The sequence below is a fragment of the Oratosquilla oratoria genome, chromosome 34 (assembly GCF_046742065.1).
Source record: "Oratosquilla oratoria isolate Oo_2021 chromosome 34, ASM4674206v1, whole genome shotgun sequence".
NCBI classification, from domain to species: Eukaryota; Metazoa; Arthropoda; class Malacostraca; order Stomatopoda; family Squillidae; genus Oratosquilla; species Oratosquilla oratoria.
This window is the reverse complement of record NC_134810.1, coordinates 17,550,080-17,566,841: the sequence shown is the minus strand read 5'-3', so window position 1 is coordinate 17,566,841 and position 16,762 is coordinate 17,550,080. Positions and strand designations below refer to the sequence as shown.

General features: G+C 44.9%; 1 protein-coding gene across 6 annotated transcripts in view; it reads left to right on the top strand.

The window, feature by feature from the left end:
- Nucleotides 1-16,762, top strand: part of LOC143018080 (uncharacterized) — a 176,579-nt gene that overhangs the window by 148,803 nt on the left and 11,014 nt on the right. For 5 of the 6 annotated variants that reach the window (XM_076173184.1, XM_076173180.1, XM_076173183.1 and 2 more), the window contains 3 exons: nt 5,920-7,905; nt 13,504-13,635; nt 13,717-14,460. In XM_076173184.1, the coding sequence (XP_076029299.1) occupies nt 5,920-7,905; nt 13,504-13,635; nt 13,717-14,460 (2,862 nt within the window). Of the gene's footprint in view, nt 1-2,527; nt 2,907-5,919; nt 7,906-13,503; nt 13,636-13,716; nt 14,461-16,762 lie in introns of those variants that run through there. The other variant, XM_076173179.1, reaches the window with a different exon arrangement.

The following is a 16,762-nucleotide window of genomic DNA, read 5'->3' as shown; positions in this document are numbered from 1 at the left end:
AAATAGGACAGGGAAGCCAAGTAGAATACCGAGGACCGGCAGACTGCGTTGTTCTGGTCTGGTCGTCGCCTACTTCGAACGTGATGTGTCGTGTTGCCAGCTTTTGCCCGAATTGCCCAGCCGGCAGGCAGTGTCGTTTTTCAGCGCATGTAGGAAACGAGGGCAAATTTCCTCGTCTTAGCGTATGCTAGTCAATTTGCCTTGTCTACGTTGTACATAATATTCTATCTTTGGAATATGAGTGTAACCATGATTGGCAGCACAACTGAATGTTTAAAATATACTTATATATTGCCCCGCTTATTATATGTCGACAGCCCGAAGTATGTGAAAAAAATACTCGTGGCATGACCAAGCAGTGTGTAACGTCATTTCGACACGTCAAAAAGTGTTCATTAGGCGGCGACGCAAGAATAGGCACAGAGATCCGGGTGTCTCGCTGAGCTGGAGCCAACCTTACTATATTGTGGGTGATATACCACCGTGGTCTTCGATCACGTGCTGGACTCGTGATCATGTCACCCAATGTTTCTGGCCTTTGGAGATAGGAAAACACGGAAGAAGTGGAATAATAATTGTGGTAAAATTATATTTAAGGAGGGCAGCATAACAGAGGGATAGTGGAAGTTCAGTAGTCAGCATTTCTTTTCGAGTGAAGAATGCTGCGGGAGGATGTCAATGAAGTCCCTATAATATTTACAGCATAAAACTTAGGTAGTCCATACCCCATTATTATTATTGTGTAATCGATGGTAATGCCGTGACCTAACAACACGCACGCACCCCCCTCCCCTCGTTCCCTTTTTTGAACCTTTAGCGTTTTGGTAATAGTGTCCGGTCGAAAAGTGACCACGAACGATATACAAATGTGAGTTGCAGTGTATTTTTTCATGTATGTAAGTATTTAGTGTAGCGTCCCATACGGAAGTCTGGATTTGGATATCCTTGTTTCGCTCCCTGTCTGGTGATGCTCTGAGTCCATCTGATCTAATTTGTTCTTTCCTTACAAGCTTCGACGATACATGATTATAGAGATGGCACTGTGTTGTACATTTTGTAAATGGCCCTTTCCGTTCTCTTATGCTTTGGAGCCGATGCAAATTATGGTAGGCCCCCAGGCCACACGGGTGCCCTTCGTTTAGGGTCATCGAGGTCAACGCTGTATTTAAACCCGACGATAAGGATTGGCGAAAGTTGTTTACGTTGACGTAACCCGACGGCGTGTATCAAGTTACTTGCTACGCAGACTTCGTTCAGAGGGCGAGTAACGGCGTGTATTAGTGGACGCTTTCTCGCTGAGAGCGTGGCACGTACTATGCACCGCATCGTGACAGGCCGTGTGTGTGTGCGAGCGTCGTGCGTGGGTTTAATTTCAAATCAACATCGCCCTAAGCCGTCAGCGCATACAGTGTGTTGCGGCGGATGCAATGATAAATACTAGTAATCTTTATCTTCATAAGTTGCCCGGGTGACTGATACTCTACACATTGTGCCTATATATATATATATATATATATATATATATATATATATATATATATATATATAATATATATATACATAATATATATAATATATATATAATGTATATATATAATATATATATATAATATATATATGATATAATATATATATATATATATATATATATATATAGAGAGAGAGAGAGAGAGAGATGGCGACGTAAACACGGCTCTTTAATATCAATTTTCTTATTTTTGTTTGAGAGCTGATAATAGAATTCCCATTTTCTCCTGTTTTACTTGAATGAGACTTGAAAAACACACACCCATGTATACCCAGTATTGACCAGAAAATCGTTCAAATGTACGGCTGAAGTGGACTTACCATAATATTGTATTCGGGTGAGGAAATGGGTGATCTATCCATATTTACAAGGATTTGTTGCGGTCGTAGGAGACGCAGTGTATCCGTCCGCCCCTGTGTGGTGAGGCTGGGTGAGCCGTGAAACCGTTGTGGGCTCAAAGAAAGTAGTGCGACGGATCACTTCCTCTTCACACCGGAAATATATCAAGGGCGTCGCAGTGTTTCTTTCTAAAGTCGAGACACTCAAGTATGAGGAATTAATTGTTAGCAGTAATAATGTTGCCCAGTCACTTTTGTGAACATGAACATAACATGAAATCATACCCACATACATAAAATTTGTCTAGTTACTCGCGATAAGTGACTAACCAAGCGAGGGAAAATTGAAATTTTAACACCGGGCTGTAAGAGTAATGTGAGCTAATAAGGTATTAATATTCAATGAAGACACATGGGTGTGAAGCAGAAGCAGCACTTCACATGACCAAATCCTGTAGTTTGTAAAGAAGTACTAAAGATGACTGCCGTCGGTTCATTCAAACTTCGCGATTTTCTCCATTGATGTCGTTGAACAGTCTTGCTTAATTATGTTTCCCATCATTCCCTAAAATTGCCTCTCGAGGTAATTCCACCAATATTTTATATTTTATTTTCTAGTAAATCTTTGCCAAGTGAAAATGAACGGGTTGTAACAGGAAGGAAAGCTTCAGAAACCAATCCGCCTACATAAACACAGTAGTGCGTTGGAAAGTGAATGGTTCTATCGAGGACTGGTGAGATTGAGGCATTACTAGGCAACAGAGAGCAATGCTTAGTTGATCACAATTGAGTGTCGACAACGTAACTTGGCAAGAGACCGCTCAATGGTGTCGCTGTTGAGAAAAATAGGTGATAGTGACACCAGAGATGCGCTCTGTGCAGGCGCCACCGACGCCCGGGACACCACATCGCCGCCGTCGTCCTCGTCATCCTCGTCGTGCTCTGGTGGTTGTAGAGGCGAAGACGACACCACCTACTCCTGCACGGGCGGCTTCTTACCCCTGGACTCCCTAGAAGAGTATCGTCAGTCTTTCATCTGGGTGCGCATGCCCTCTGCTCCATTTCTCCACGACCATAGGGTAGAAGTGGAGAACATAGCACTGTATTGTAGTGTAGACAAGTATGACGTAGAATGCTTTGCGACAACTGAATTGATGTGAATGAAGCTTCGTTAGTGCGTATATTTGGATTTAGGTATTAATCATGCTAATGTGGGTAGTATGTGGGGATTGTCGCTAAGGTGTTTTGTGTTCTGTAATGTCAAGGAATTTCGGAATGGCGCGTGTGTATGTACTACTATTTAAACAATTATATTGAAAACGTGGGAAAGGATGCTGTTGCAGTAAGTCATACTTAATTTTGGTTGGCTGTATTTCTAGTATAAGCTTTGTTGACGTGTATATATTATGTATCAAATAAGAAAAATTGTCAGTCCTACAGAGCTCTTTGGTGGAGTAGGACTAGACAAACAATAAATAAATATAAATGCGAGTGTTACTCCTTGTCCACTCGGATATATAGTAGGTGCCATCCTGGAGAGCTTAGCGTGCGACGAAACTCCCCGTCTGCGTCATGATGGGCACTGAATCGTTGTGAGTCGCGCGTTGTGTTGGAAAAACTGTACAAACAACACGTTGAGTAATGTGTTGGCGTTGCACAAAGTTCAGTGTGGACGGGCCTCGAGTCTTCCAGGCGTGCGTGCGTGCGTGTGTGTTTTTGTTTACCTACTTGTATATACGGGAAGGGAGTGTTCGTGGTGACCAGTCTGTATCTTTCAGCATAAAGTTTCTTAAAATCTTGAATAGTGTTTGCACACAGTTTCATTATCTAAATTATTCCAGGTATCAGTACTCTGCGTGGGAAGTTATTTTTTCAGATCTCTTCTATAGTTATCCTTTTTGAGTTTCTTTTCGTGTTTTGTGTTTCCATTGTCCCATTTTAGTAAATCATTTCTATCTAGGATTTTCATTTTTTTCATGATTCTATAGTCACCAGATCTCCTCTTTCTCTTTTGTTCCAGAGTTGGTAATCCCAATTTGGACAATCTTTGTTCGTATGTTAATTTGGAAAGAGTTGGTGCCAACTTTGTCGTTGCTCTTTGTATTACAGTATAAGCTCTTTTAACCGGCACGAGTGGGACCAAAGACGTGCCGGAAAGGGGAAATCCCGGTTACGAGAAGGAATATTAAAAAATACATTTATTGCCTTTATTCATAGAGTACTTAAATAAAATTCATTCAATGGCTTCACTTTTGTTGTTTATTTGACCAGTATATACATATTTATTTATCTTTATTTATTTTCATGAAATCACGTATGTCTCTTTGTTTAGAATGTTTGTCTCTCTCCATTAAAAATTCATTTTGAAGACAGTGAAGAGACATCACGTCGCGAGTCCCCATGTAGGTGCACTGCTCCGCAAACTTGATAAATGTTGCCAATCCTTTAGCTGCATCCTTCCACGTTACTCTTGGCTCTGGGTCATCTTCCACTTCATTATCAGCCTCTGTTTCCTCCTTCTCCTCAATCACTGCCTGAATGATTTCGTCGTCAGTTAGTGTGGGGGTGATAGCTTCGTCATTGTCGACCTCCATCCACTCCTGAAGAGCATCAGTGACGCTAAGCTTAGCACTACCACGCATATCCTTCAACTCGGCCATCACTGCCTTCCTTTGCTGTCGGTATGTGTTTGTGTGTTGAGAGAGTTGCTAATAGACAGTCGCACGCTTAACATCAGGCGTCTTATTACAGTGGGCACTGGGCCTGACGGAGCGGCGGGATTTGTGGGAGATGGCGGGAAAGATGCGCGCTACCTCTGGCGGCGGCGGGAGTGGCGCGGGAATTTTAAATTTTATTTTTTCGAATTTTTATACAAAATTGTTATTTCCTCGTGAATAATATGCCGGTTATAAGAAGGAGCCGGATACGAGAATAACGGATAAAAGAGCTTTTACTGTATTTCTAATTTATTTATATTTAGTACTGGGTGTCCATAGTGTTGCTGCGTACTCCAGTTTTGGTCTTATTAGTGTAACTAATATATTTCTTAATAATTTCCTCATCCAAGTAGTCAAATGCCACTTTCATTGACCTTAATAGGTTGAAGTTTTCTCTGACTATTTTATTGATATGTTTGTCCAATGTCATATCTTTGCTGATTATTACTCCAAGGTCTCTTTCAGAGTTCACTTTTTTGACTTCACCAATTCTATAATTTCTTGATAGTCTGTTTTTACTTTTTCCAAACTCCATTGTACTACATATTGAAGTTCACCTCCCACTTTTGAGTCCATTTCCAGATTTTGTCCAGGTCTAACTGTAATGATTCACAATCCTCCTCTGTTCTTACTTTAGTATTTTTGCGTCATCTGCGAAGAAATTCATATAACGCTCTACTCCTTCATCCATGTCATTTACATATATGGCAAACATGATTGGAGCCAGTACCGAACCTTCCGGGACACCACTCATCATTTCTTCCCAATTCGAGTATTTGTCTCTAATTACTATTCTCATTTTTCTCCCAGTCAGGAAGTCTTCCATCCATTTCAATAATTTTCCTCTGATGCCACCTATTGATTCTATTTTTCTTGTTAATTTCTTGTGTGGTACCTTATCAAATGCTTTTTGTAGGTCTAGAAAGGCGCAGTCTGCCCATCCGGCCCTTGTATTATTTGTATTAGTCTCGAATAGAAGCAGATCAGGTTTGTTGCACATGATCTTCCTTGTCTAAATTAAAATTTATTTGGATTCAGTATAGTTTTTTCTTCCAGATGTTTAACCCGTCTACTTTTGATAACTTTTTCACATATTTTTACTACTGTGCTTGTTAGGGAGACCGGTCTGTAGTTGGTTGGATTTTTCTTGTTTCCTCCTTTATATATTGGTACAATATTTGCATTTTCCAGCCCTGTGTGTGTGTGTATGTGTGTGTGTGTGTGTGTGTTTGTTTTTCGAGCGAAATACACTACTGTTTCGCACTATGATATTTTCGTTATCTGATAGCTGATGTTGGTAAGTGGCAACCTACTTAAGCTTACTGGTTTATTTCAGGAGCTTCAGCGGGAGGTGACGTCACTGCTCGAGTTTCGCGACCATGTCCTCCACGCCCTTCCACACCTGCAGGCTCGCGCCCACTCCCTCACGCCCACGAGCACCTCCGCCCATGACCAAGTGCCGCCGCGCCCCCACAACCCCACGCCCGGGGCTTCTCCGCCCGTGCACTACCACAAGGGCGAGGGTCAGGAACTGGAGGAGCAGCAGCAACATTTGTGTCACGCGTCCGCGGCTACGTCGGGCGCTGCCGCCGCCGCCGCCCACCCGAAAACCGCCCCTCCACCGGGGTATCGCGACGAAGGTGGTGAGAGTGACGACTTGACCTCGACTTGGGGCAGCAGCGGCCGGGGCAGTGGTGCCAGCGAGGTCGGGGGTGGGAGCAGCGGAGGAAGCAGCGGAAGCAGCAGCGCCGGCAAACAGCGAACCGCCCCCGTCAACAGCAAGTCCCTAAGCGAGACGCATTCTACTGTCGTAGACTCGGGCTTCTCCACGGACAAGCATTCGAGCAGTATGGGCAAATCCTCCGGCCCGGAATACTCTGGGGGATCCGAAGTGCGGTGGACGTCGGTCGAGCCCGAGGCGCCACCCCTTGGCACCGCTGAGGACGAGCTGTGGCACCTCCTGGACGTTATACAGCGGAAAGGAACGCGCCTGCGCCAGGAGCTGGAGCGTGCCGAGCGCGTAGAGAGGCAACGCAGTGACGATTCGCAGGACCTGGCGTCTCCAACGACCCCGCCTCCGCGCTCTCATCCTGCCTTGACCGGTGCGACTTCGATAGCGGCGGCGTCGGCAGGCCTTCTCAGCAGCTATGGCGGTGGCCTGCGCCTCGGCTTGCATCCCGTCCACCTGACGGGACTGCCGCCGCCGCCGCCACAGCAGCAGCAGCATCACCATCACCACCACGTCAGGCCTAGTGGAGAACCTTCGCCACATTCGCTGCCGGGCATGGTGGCCCCCAACTACCGGGACCACTTTGAGGCCGCGGCCGCCTGGACAGAGATGGAGCGACTGCGGCAGGACAGACAGTACCTGGTGGGCCGGGTATCCCGCGCCGAGGCAGAGTCCTCCCTTGCCCACCAACGCCTCATCGACCTCCACGCGCAGCTTCTCTCCCTTGCAGGAGAGAAGCGGCGGTTGGAGGAACACGTGCGGGCGATGCGTCGGGACGAGGGGCTCGACCTGAATTTGCAATTCGTCAAGACGAACGGGGTGCGACGCGACGGGCCTGCCTCGACGGGTGGCATTGTGCACAGTGTCATGGGTGGCACCAACAAAGTGCAGATCGTGAGTGACTCGTCGCCGGCGACTTCGGCACCGTCGACACACCAGAGGGTATCGAGGTCTTCCGGCCGGGTGCCGCCCTCAGTTACCGTGAGTGTCGCGGGTTCTGTGACGTCCCCTGTCGCTGGCGCCGCGGAAAGTGAAGAAACAGGTGGCGGTGGCGGTGCAGTGCCGCGCAGTGCAGGACGTTTGTTGCGGAGTGCTTCAACAGTTCGCGTGAACGCTGACGATCGAGACGTTGTGCTGCCGCGCGTCCTCAAGGTACCCATCCGCGACAAGGACCGAAGCCCGCGTGGGCACAGAAATGAAACCGAATCGAAAGCGGAGGGGGCTTCAACTGCCGTGAGCGGCAGCAGCAGCAGCAGTGGCGGCGGCGGCGGCGGTGGTCGTGACGCGGGGGGCAACTCGACAACAACACTGAAGGCCCAAGCATGGACCAAAGAGGGCGAACGGAACCGCCCAGATGCGACGACGACGACGACGACGGCGGCGACAGCGACGACCAGTGGCAGCGACCGTGTAGTGATAGAGCGCGAGCGCAAATCTGGTCGTGTGGATGGTGGATTAAGTATGCCTGTAAGTCTGCTCAAAGGTAACCGGATCAAGGTTCAGCCCAATAAACAACGCGTCTCAGCAATCCTCAAGGTCAAGGACGTCATCGAACTACAGAGGCAACTCCTCTCCACCGTCATGGAGACTGAGGTAAGGTCCTGCAGTATTTTGTTGCAGTCCTATTATGACTATATTTAATGGTCCCTTAGAACTGATACTGGATTAAATCACCTAGAAGTTTGTCCACAGAGTTGGCATTTGTCTGTCGACCAGGATGAAAATGTCCATAGGTAGGATCCACTAAAACAAGAATCCTCAGCATCACATGAGAATGGTAGCTACACATTTCCACCCATCCCTATCTACTGTCTTCTCCCTTCCTTCCTCAACAAACATTCCCCTCTTTCCCAATGCCCCTTCAATCCCATCCATCTCATCCTTGGTCACCCCCTTGTGTTCACTCCCTACACATCTCCCTTCTACACATCTTTTATTAATATTTCTTCACTCATTCTTTCCAAGTGTCCAAACCATCCCAATACTCATGACCAGCTGAATGTGGCAAAATACCACACCACCAGTGTACTACTCAAACATCTGTAACTCTAGCATCAACCTACCACCTGCACCATGCAACATATCCATACAAAAACACACACTCGGATCACAAAACAAGCAATCCAAGACTGACCACCAAACTCTGTACTCTGCCAGGTTTTCTCAAACATCAGCCCTACAGAGAAATTCCTCCTATGATAAGCTGGAGCCACACTAGCATAACTGATAGGGTTGACAGGCATTATGGAGGGTGGTCAAAGCTTTTTACATGATTAGTAGAGCTTGTATGAGGGTAAATGGGAGAGTTGTTTGAGGTGAAGGGCCGCTTTAGGTTTGTGTAACATCACTGGTTGTTCAACATACATATGGATGGGGAGGTAAATGCAAGGGTGATAGGCAGGGGTTTGGAGTTCATGAGTGAGAATGGAGGGATGTGGGAGGTGAGCCAGTGATTGTTCCTGGATGACACTGAGCTTGTGGGTAAGTCTGAGAATAGACTGAATCAATTGGTGGCAATATTTGGGAGGGTGTGTGAGGAGAAAACAAGAAGTGAGTGTGATGATAGTGGCAGGCTAGAGGGTAACATGTAGTGGGGAATGGAGGTGGTGAATTATAGATTATAGGAAGCAAATGAATGTGGGGATAATGAAAAGTATTTTGAGAAATGGGTACCTGGGGATGAGATGTCTGAGGAAGTTCCAAATATAGAATTTTGAGGTCTTTTGGAGTGCCTGTTTTGTGATTTCATTGTGTACATTTTTGTATGGACATGTGGGGTGCTGAGAAGAAATTATCATTTCATTAGAATGTTGCTATTTTTTGTTCAGTGGGTCGGTTTTGATGTGTTAGGGGCAGAAAGGTTCAAGGTGTCTTTGTAGAACTGCACCAATCATTTTCATGTTCTCAGTGGGGATGATTTTAGTTTCTAAAAGTAAATGTTCTATTGGTGTTGTTTCAGAGCAGCAAATTATATATTATTCATAATGCTTTTTGGGTTGTCATTTTCTGAATTGTTGGATATCACTTTATTCACATCTTCCAAAACTCCTTATACACTTGTTGAAATCTTTCAGAAATATTTACCCTCTATACTTTTTGCATTACCAGGGCCATATGCATTCACAAATATTCCCCATCCCACTCACACCTTTGCCCACATCTTCCTCACTTGTGCTTCTTTTCAGTCCTGAATGGCAAAACTTCTGTCTGGAATTTTTTTTAAGAGTGGAGCACCTCAGGGTTCCATTCTTGGGCCATATCTATTTATACATCCATATACCAACTGCATTTTCCCCCTTACAAGGGAGGAAGCCAAAGTCAAAGGCATAAATCTACTCCAACCCATTTACCACCCCTCCCTCTTTTCTTGGCTCTTTGTGGATGATGGATCATCCCTGCATCTCCCCCACTGCCCAGGGTCAGAAGCAATGTAGCAAGACACAGTGCATCCACAGCAAGGCCACTTCATTTAATCTGTGACCTCCCTCTCTGTCCCCTTGTGCAGAAAAAGTGAAGATGGGAAGAAATCCCTTTGGGGTGCATCAAAATATCATTCACACTTACTCCCTCCCCCATCCCCTACCCTCTCGCCTCCATGCATCACAGCATCATACATACACAATTATTCTCCACCCACCCCTATCTTCTGTCTTCTCCCTTTATCAACAAACATTCCCCTCTTTCCCAATGCCCCTTTTATCCCATCCATCTCATCCTTTAGCACCACTCCATCTATATTTAAATCGAACAGCCAAGGCAACATAACACATCCCTGGCGAAGTCCAACCTTTACTTCAAACCACTTACTCTCTCCATTTTTAATTCTAACACAGGCTCTACCACTCCACCTCCCACAGTGCCTTCTTGTCTACCTTGTCATAAGCCTTTTCCAAATTCAGAGGCCAAAAATCATCCTTACCTTTTCTTAAAGCTTTCTTACATATTTGCCTTACCACAAAAATCTGATCCATACAACCCCTACCTGTCCAAAGTCCACACATGTCCTCCCTCCTCTCTTGATCCTCAAAACCCTCCCAAACCTTCCCAATAACACTCAACAAACTGATCCCTCTGAAAATACTACCCTCGCACTTGTTCCCTTTTCCCTTGTAAAGCAGAACTATACAGGCACACCTCCAGTCCTCAGGCACCCTACCCTCTTTTAGACAAACATTAAACAACCTCACCAGCCAGTCCATCATCACTATACCTCCCTTTTTTAGACACTGCATGACACCTATCTAATCCAGGTGCCTTACCTGCTCTCATCATTTAAATAACGTGCTTTGACCTTGTCTTTCCATATTTCTCCTCATCACTGTCATTTTCTTAGTGCTTCCCACTGCAACTACCTTTCCCACCCTATCCTCCTTTACATTTAGCATACATACATATACCAAGGGCTTTTTCCCTCTTACAAGGGAGGTAGCCAAAAAACAAAGGCATAAAAGTCATTCCCACCAATTCCATCTACACTCCACTCCCTCTACCCTCCCTCTTATCTTTGCACTTCCTGGATGACAGGTCATCCATGTATCTTGTCCACTGTCCTGGGTCAGAAACAGTGTCGCAAGACACAGCACATCCACAGCAAGGCCGCTTCATTAAATCGGCGACCTCTCCTCTTCACATTTAGCAACTCCCTAAAATACTCTGCCCATCTTCCTTTTACTGCTGTCTCTTCCATTATCATTTATCTGCACCTTATACCTTTTCTTCTCTTCTTGATTTGCCTTCTCTTCCTATCTTAATTTCCTTTCAAAACATCTTTTTATTACTTTAAAAATTTGTCATACTCTTACCCCATTTCACATTTGCTCTCCTCTTTGTCTGCTTTATCTTATGCTTTACTTCTCTTTTCTTTGTACCTCCCATATGATTCTCTCGTCCTATTTTGTAACCAATCTTTGAAAGAGAGGAAGAGTTTAAATGTGTTTGAGATAAATTGTTTGGGAAGTATGGTAGGGGTTACTAGGCTGGATAGAGTAAAAAATGAAGAGGAGAGCAGGGGTGGGAAGGGAGATGGGAGATAGGGTTGATGAAAGAGTATTGGGATGGTTTGGACACATGGAAAGAATGAGCAAAGAAAGATCAGTAAAAGAGGTGTGGAAGGCAGAGGTGGAAGGAGTGAATGTGAGTGGGTGACCAGGGATGATATGGATGGATGGGGTTAAGGGGGCATTGGGAAAGAGGCAAATATCTGTTGAGAAAGGAAGTTAGAAGACAGAAGATAGGGGTGAGTGGAGAAAGGTTGTGTATGGATGATGCTATGATGCATGGAAGGGTGTGGGTGGGAAAGGTGGTGTGAGGGAGTATGTGTGAATATTTTGACACAGCCTGAAGGGATTTCTCCTTCTCTTTTTCTGCATGAGGAGATGGAGAGGGGGTTACCGATTAAATGGGTCAGAAGCAGTGTTGCAAGACAGCACATCCATAGCAAGGCCGCTTTATAAATTCGGCGACCCCCCCTCTCCGTCCTCCCATGCAGAAAAGGAGAAGATGGGGAGAAATCCCTTCGGGCTGCGTCAATTTTTTTTTTTCTCATACATACTTCCTCACCCCCCATCCCCCACCCACTCCCCCTCATGCATCACAGCATCATCTATACACAACCCCTCTCCATTCACCCCTATCTTCTGTCCTCTCCCGTCCTTCCTCCACAGACATTCTTCTCTTTTGTAATGCCCCTTTCACCCCATCCATCCATCTCATCCTAGGATGCCCCCTCATATTTACTCCTTCCACCTCTGCCTTCCACACTTCTTTTACTAATCCTTCTTCACTCGTTCTTTCCATGTGTCCAAACCATCAACCCTATCTCCCAAGTTCCCTTTCCACCCCTGTTCTCTCCTCAAACCCCCTCATTTCTCACTCTATCCAGCCTAGTAACCCCTATCATACTTCTCAGACATTTCATCTCAAACACATTCAAACTCCTTCTCTCTTCCTCTCTTATGTTACATGTTTCTGCCCTGTACAATGCTGTTGGTACAATTACTCCTTCATATAACCTCCTCTTAGCATCCATTCCCAGATGTCTATATCTCATTACACTTCAATCCACCAAGGCATTTACTTTTTTCTCACAATCTACATTCTGCCTCCACCCCCACTCCTCCCTTTCCTGCTACATTCGCACCCAAATATCTAAAAGTATCCACTTCCTCCAGTCTTTTGCCCTTAATGCTCACTTCCAGCCTGCTGTCACTCACTCCCCTTGTACATCTCATCACCTTACTTTTGCCCACATTTATGTATCTATGTATTATTTTTAATAGTCTAAATGGTGAAAAACCCCCATGCTGAACAAGGACCACACTGACTTACCTGCACTCAGGATATAATCCAGCATTAAAACGGTACAACATAGAATAGGCCTGGCCGCATATTCAAACTGCCATAATGTAATGACCACACAGAGACAAAACACCTCATACTATAATGCCACACACTTACAATCCCCAGACACAATATAGCTTCTCTAAGTGATTTGTGGTTCCACCCAGAGGCTTTGCTTGTTACCTGGAAGTCACAGGTCCTCTGCAGGAATCCATGGGCAATGGATCGATTAATTGATTGGTCACCAGCACAAAGAAACCAAAATCCTACCATAGAACATCACATAAAAATGATAGATACACTGTTTTATGCAAAAACCCTTTACTCGTGCATCTCATTGCAAAACCAACTGTATGAGGTATTGGGGGGGCAGTGTATTACTCAAATATTGACAGCAACTTATCACATGCTTTGTAAAACACATCCATACAAAAATGTGTTCACACTGAAATCACAAAACAAGCACTCCAGTGTCAACCACCAAACACTTATTCCATCAAACCCCTGCAGACATTAGCCCAGAAAAATCCCTCCCAAGAGAAGTAAGAACCACACTAGTATGACTGTTCAGCACACCATTCAGCACTAAGAAGGTACCAATACAAAACAAGCCTGGCCACTGAAACAAACTGCTCCAGATGCAACCATCGCAAAGAAGACACCATACACCTTGTTTTACACTGCTCCACCCGACCCATCCCGAGATAACACAATACTTTTTCCTTGTGTGACTTGTGGGTTAATCTGGTGGCTGTTGCTGGTTACATGGGAGCCATGGATCTCCTGCAAGGGAGACCTGGGGCAACAGATTGATTGATTGGTTTATGGGCACTGACAAGTGACATTTTGCAGGTGCTGCGGAAGCAGGTGGAATATGCTGGTGAGGAATGGGTGACAAGATCCAGTGAGTATGAGGCACAGCAGAGGCAGACACACCAAGTGCTTACAGCATTGCGAAGTGAGAACTTATCTCTCAAGGCTAAGGTAAGACAAATAGATGCTTGTTACTTCTTATTATTTTTTCACAACACTGTGAATATGGGTCTGATTATTGCTATTTTACAGTTGGATGAACGAGACCGTCGTGCCACAGCAAAAGTGGATGTGGGAGTGATGGCTCATCCAACTCATGTGACTGTTGGTATCATGACTGATGAGGAGCCTCCAGAGGAACCAGAAATGCCAACCTACACAGTGCATAAAGGACCTAACATCAAATATGACGTAGTTGTATACCAGGATGAGTCTCCTTCACCCCCACGACGAGTGGAAACTAACAATAATGAAGTAATAACTCGCAAAGCACCTCCTGGTGTGGAGAAACCACCAAGACGAAGCCGACCTGGTACATCAACAAATAACCAAATCTCATCATCTCCCTCTGGTTCACTTAGGAATACAGGCTCCCCCCCTGGGCGTCGTGAGTCCTCAGGGTCAGATGCTTCAGTTAGTAGAGACTCTTTGGGTCGTGTTGCTTCAAGAGCTTCAAAAGGATCTCACCATACACCACCCTCACGTTCTACACCCCCAGCAACTACACCTCGTTCCTCTCCAGCTCCAAGTATGGCACACTCCCTTCATAAGGGTGCTAGTTTGACTCCCCGCAATGGTTCCATTTCTTCACAGCAAGAGAACAACAGCCGTGCCAGTACACCACTGGGCCGTAGTACGAGTAGTATTGCAGCACGGATGGTTGGCCGCCGTGACTCTGTCAAGACAGGCCGCAGCACACCTTCATCTAAGAACAGTGGTGGCAGCAGCAACAGCAACAATAACAACAGTGCTAGTGGGGGTAGTGGTCAGCACAAGGTACGCAGCAAAGGGTCCATCTGGGGCCGCTGGCTCAATATACTTGAGTAGCGCCGCGACCAAGATTGTAAGTGCCAAGCCAATTCCCTTTTACTTGCCTTCCATGGCACTGCACTTTTTTTTCCCCCCTCCTTGTTTGGCTTGGTCATAGCCCAACCCTTGCTCCGGCACGTGCTGGTTTAGAATCAGCAACAGCAGCAGGAGGTGATGGGTAAGGTGAAGGGGTAGGGAGGCAATTGCACTTTTGCCATATTGTAGCAGATGCGCACGTGGTGGGTACTTGCACTTTGGTCGGGGCGCTACCCACATGCACACCTCATCCTTCTGGGGTGTGACAAGTATTAGCACAAAATTTAGTATCAGTTATTTCTTTCTTGTAGGTCAGCACTTGATCCATTCATAGGCTCTCATGTAGTATTTCCTGGGTGTGGACATATGTTTTAAGGCAAGTTAGGATAAGGAACTTAATTTTCTTGTCTTTCCTCTTATTCCTTATCTCTTCAGTAATGTATCATCTTGCTTATCTACTGTCAGAATATGAAGGGTATATGATAATTCTGGCAGTGATGCATAGTGTTCATATACTATTGGAATGAAGTTTGGAAACTGTCAAGGACATTATTTCAATTTTTTTTTTTTTTTTTTTTTCTTTTTTCTTTTTTCCCTCTCTCTTCTATCTTGAACACTTGCTGTAACACTTTGCTGATCCTGCTGGTATTGACATAGACGTAGTATTATCCCTCCTTCAATAATAATTGCAGCAGCTTGTTTACTAGTGTGTTTAAGTGGTGATGGTTTAACATTGGAGTGGTGGTGGGGAACCTGGTTATGAACATTACACTAGATCACATGTGGAATTTTTGTGGTGTCAAACGGCACACAAAGTTAAACATTCTTTATGTATTCTATACATAGTTACATATACATTATGTATTGTAATCAGAAGATAAAAACTCAAAGTGTTGAACCTTAAAAATTCCACCTGATTCACATCACATTTAACCAATTGGCTAATCCATAATGTAAGGTGAGCTGTAAAGTGTTGATGTAGTGGCTTGTCCTTTTACAGACCAGCTCATCCCAACCTGACCGCTACACTAACAGACCTGCCTCCTTCTTCAGGTGCGTTGGAGCTCTTGGGTATAATTCTGCTAGTCTTGTCATGCTTTCTACCTCTGCTTTCATGCGCCCGCCATGTTCTATTTCATGATGTTTCTTGCTTGTCATTTTGGTGTCATATCTGGATCTTGGTTTATTTCATTCTTATTAGTAACTGGTAATTCCCTTCTCCCTTGGTACCAAAATTCAGTGGTAATTACTTACACAAAATACAGTGGTAATTACACACACACCTATGACAGACCTCAATATATGTCTCTTGTGAGAGAACTACAGAAAGGTAGTTTAGATATACAGAAAGAATGAATGAGGAAAAAGTAGAAGTGGAGTGAAGAGATGCATGGATGAGGTGAAATTAATTTGGATGCACATTATGTCTGGTAAGCATTGGAGATAGTCCAAGAAATAGATGTTAGTGGAAAGAAATAGTAAATAGAGAAAGGGATTTTCTAATCTACTCCATAGGCAAGTGATGAGGATAGGGGTTATTGTATGATATAGTGGACTGGCTCCAACCATTGGGGCATACTGTGAACTGTGCCATACACTACTTTTGTCTCGAACAGTGTAGAGAGGCCTCAAGGCCCAAGCTTTCTACCAACTTCATCTGTATTTTCTACACCTTTTCACACTTGGAGAGCTAGCAACTGGTGATTGCTAACCTCCTAATACTTTTGTTGTGGATGTGGATATTGCTTGTGAAGTGTCAATGGATGTGGCTGGTGCTACTTCTAGTTGGTTTCTGATTAGTTACTGCTCTACTCATTGTATGTAATTGGGTGCAAGCAGTGACTATCTCATGTTTGAGGTGTGTGTGATGTCAGTGTCAGATGTAGTGTGAATGAGAAAATAAAGCTATGTGTGTCTGCCTCAAAAGTTGGCCAGCCATTATGTTTTGTCTAAAAGGAGCAGCCATAGATAATGTCTAGTGAAGTACAGTGTGGTTGCTTGTGGCTGAATCTGTCCAGCATGCATTGTGCATAGTGTTGGAGTGATGAGTGGTAATGATAATTATTGCTTAAAAACCCATCCCTACAGTAGTTGGCAATAGTCCTCAGACCATACCATAAATCACCATGGGTAAAAGCATTGGATTGTTGTTTTTGTTATATTGGTGTAGAACACTTCTGTCACCATGTCGTAGTAGAAGTGAACAATTTGTGGTCAGCTTTCCTCGTGTGAT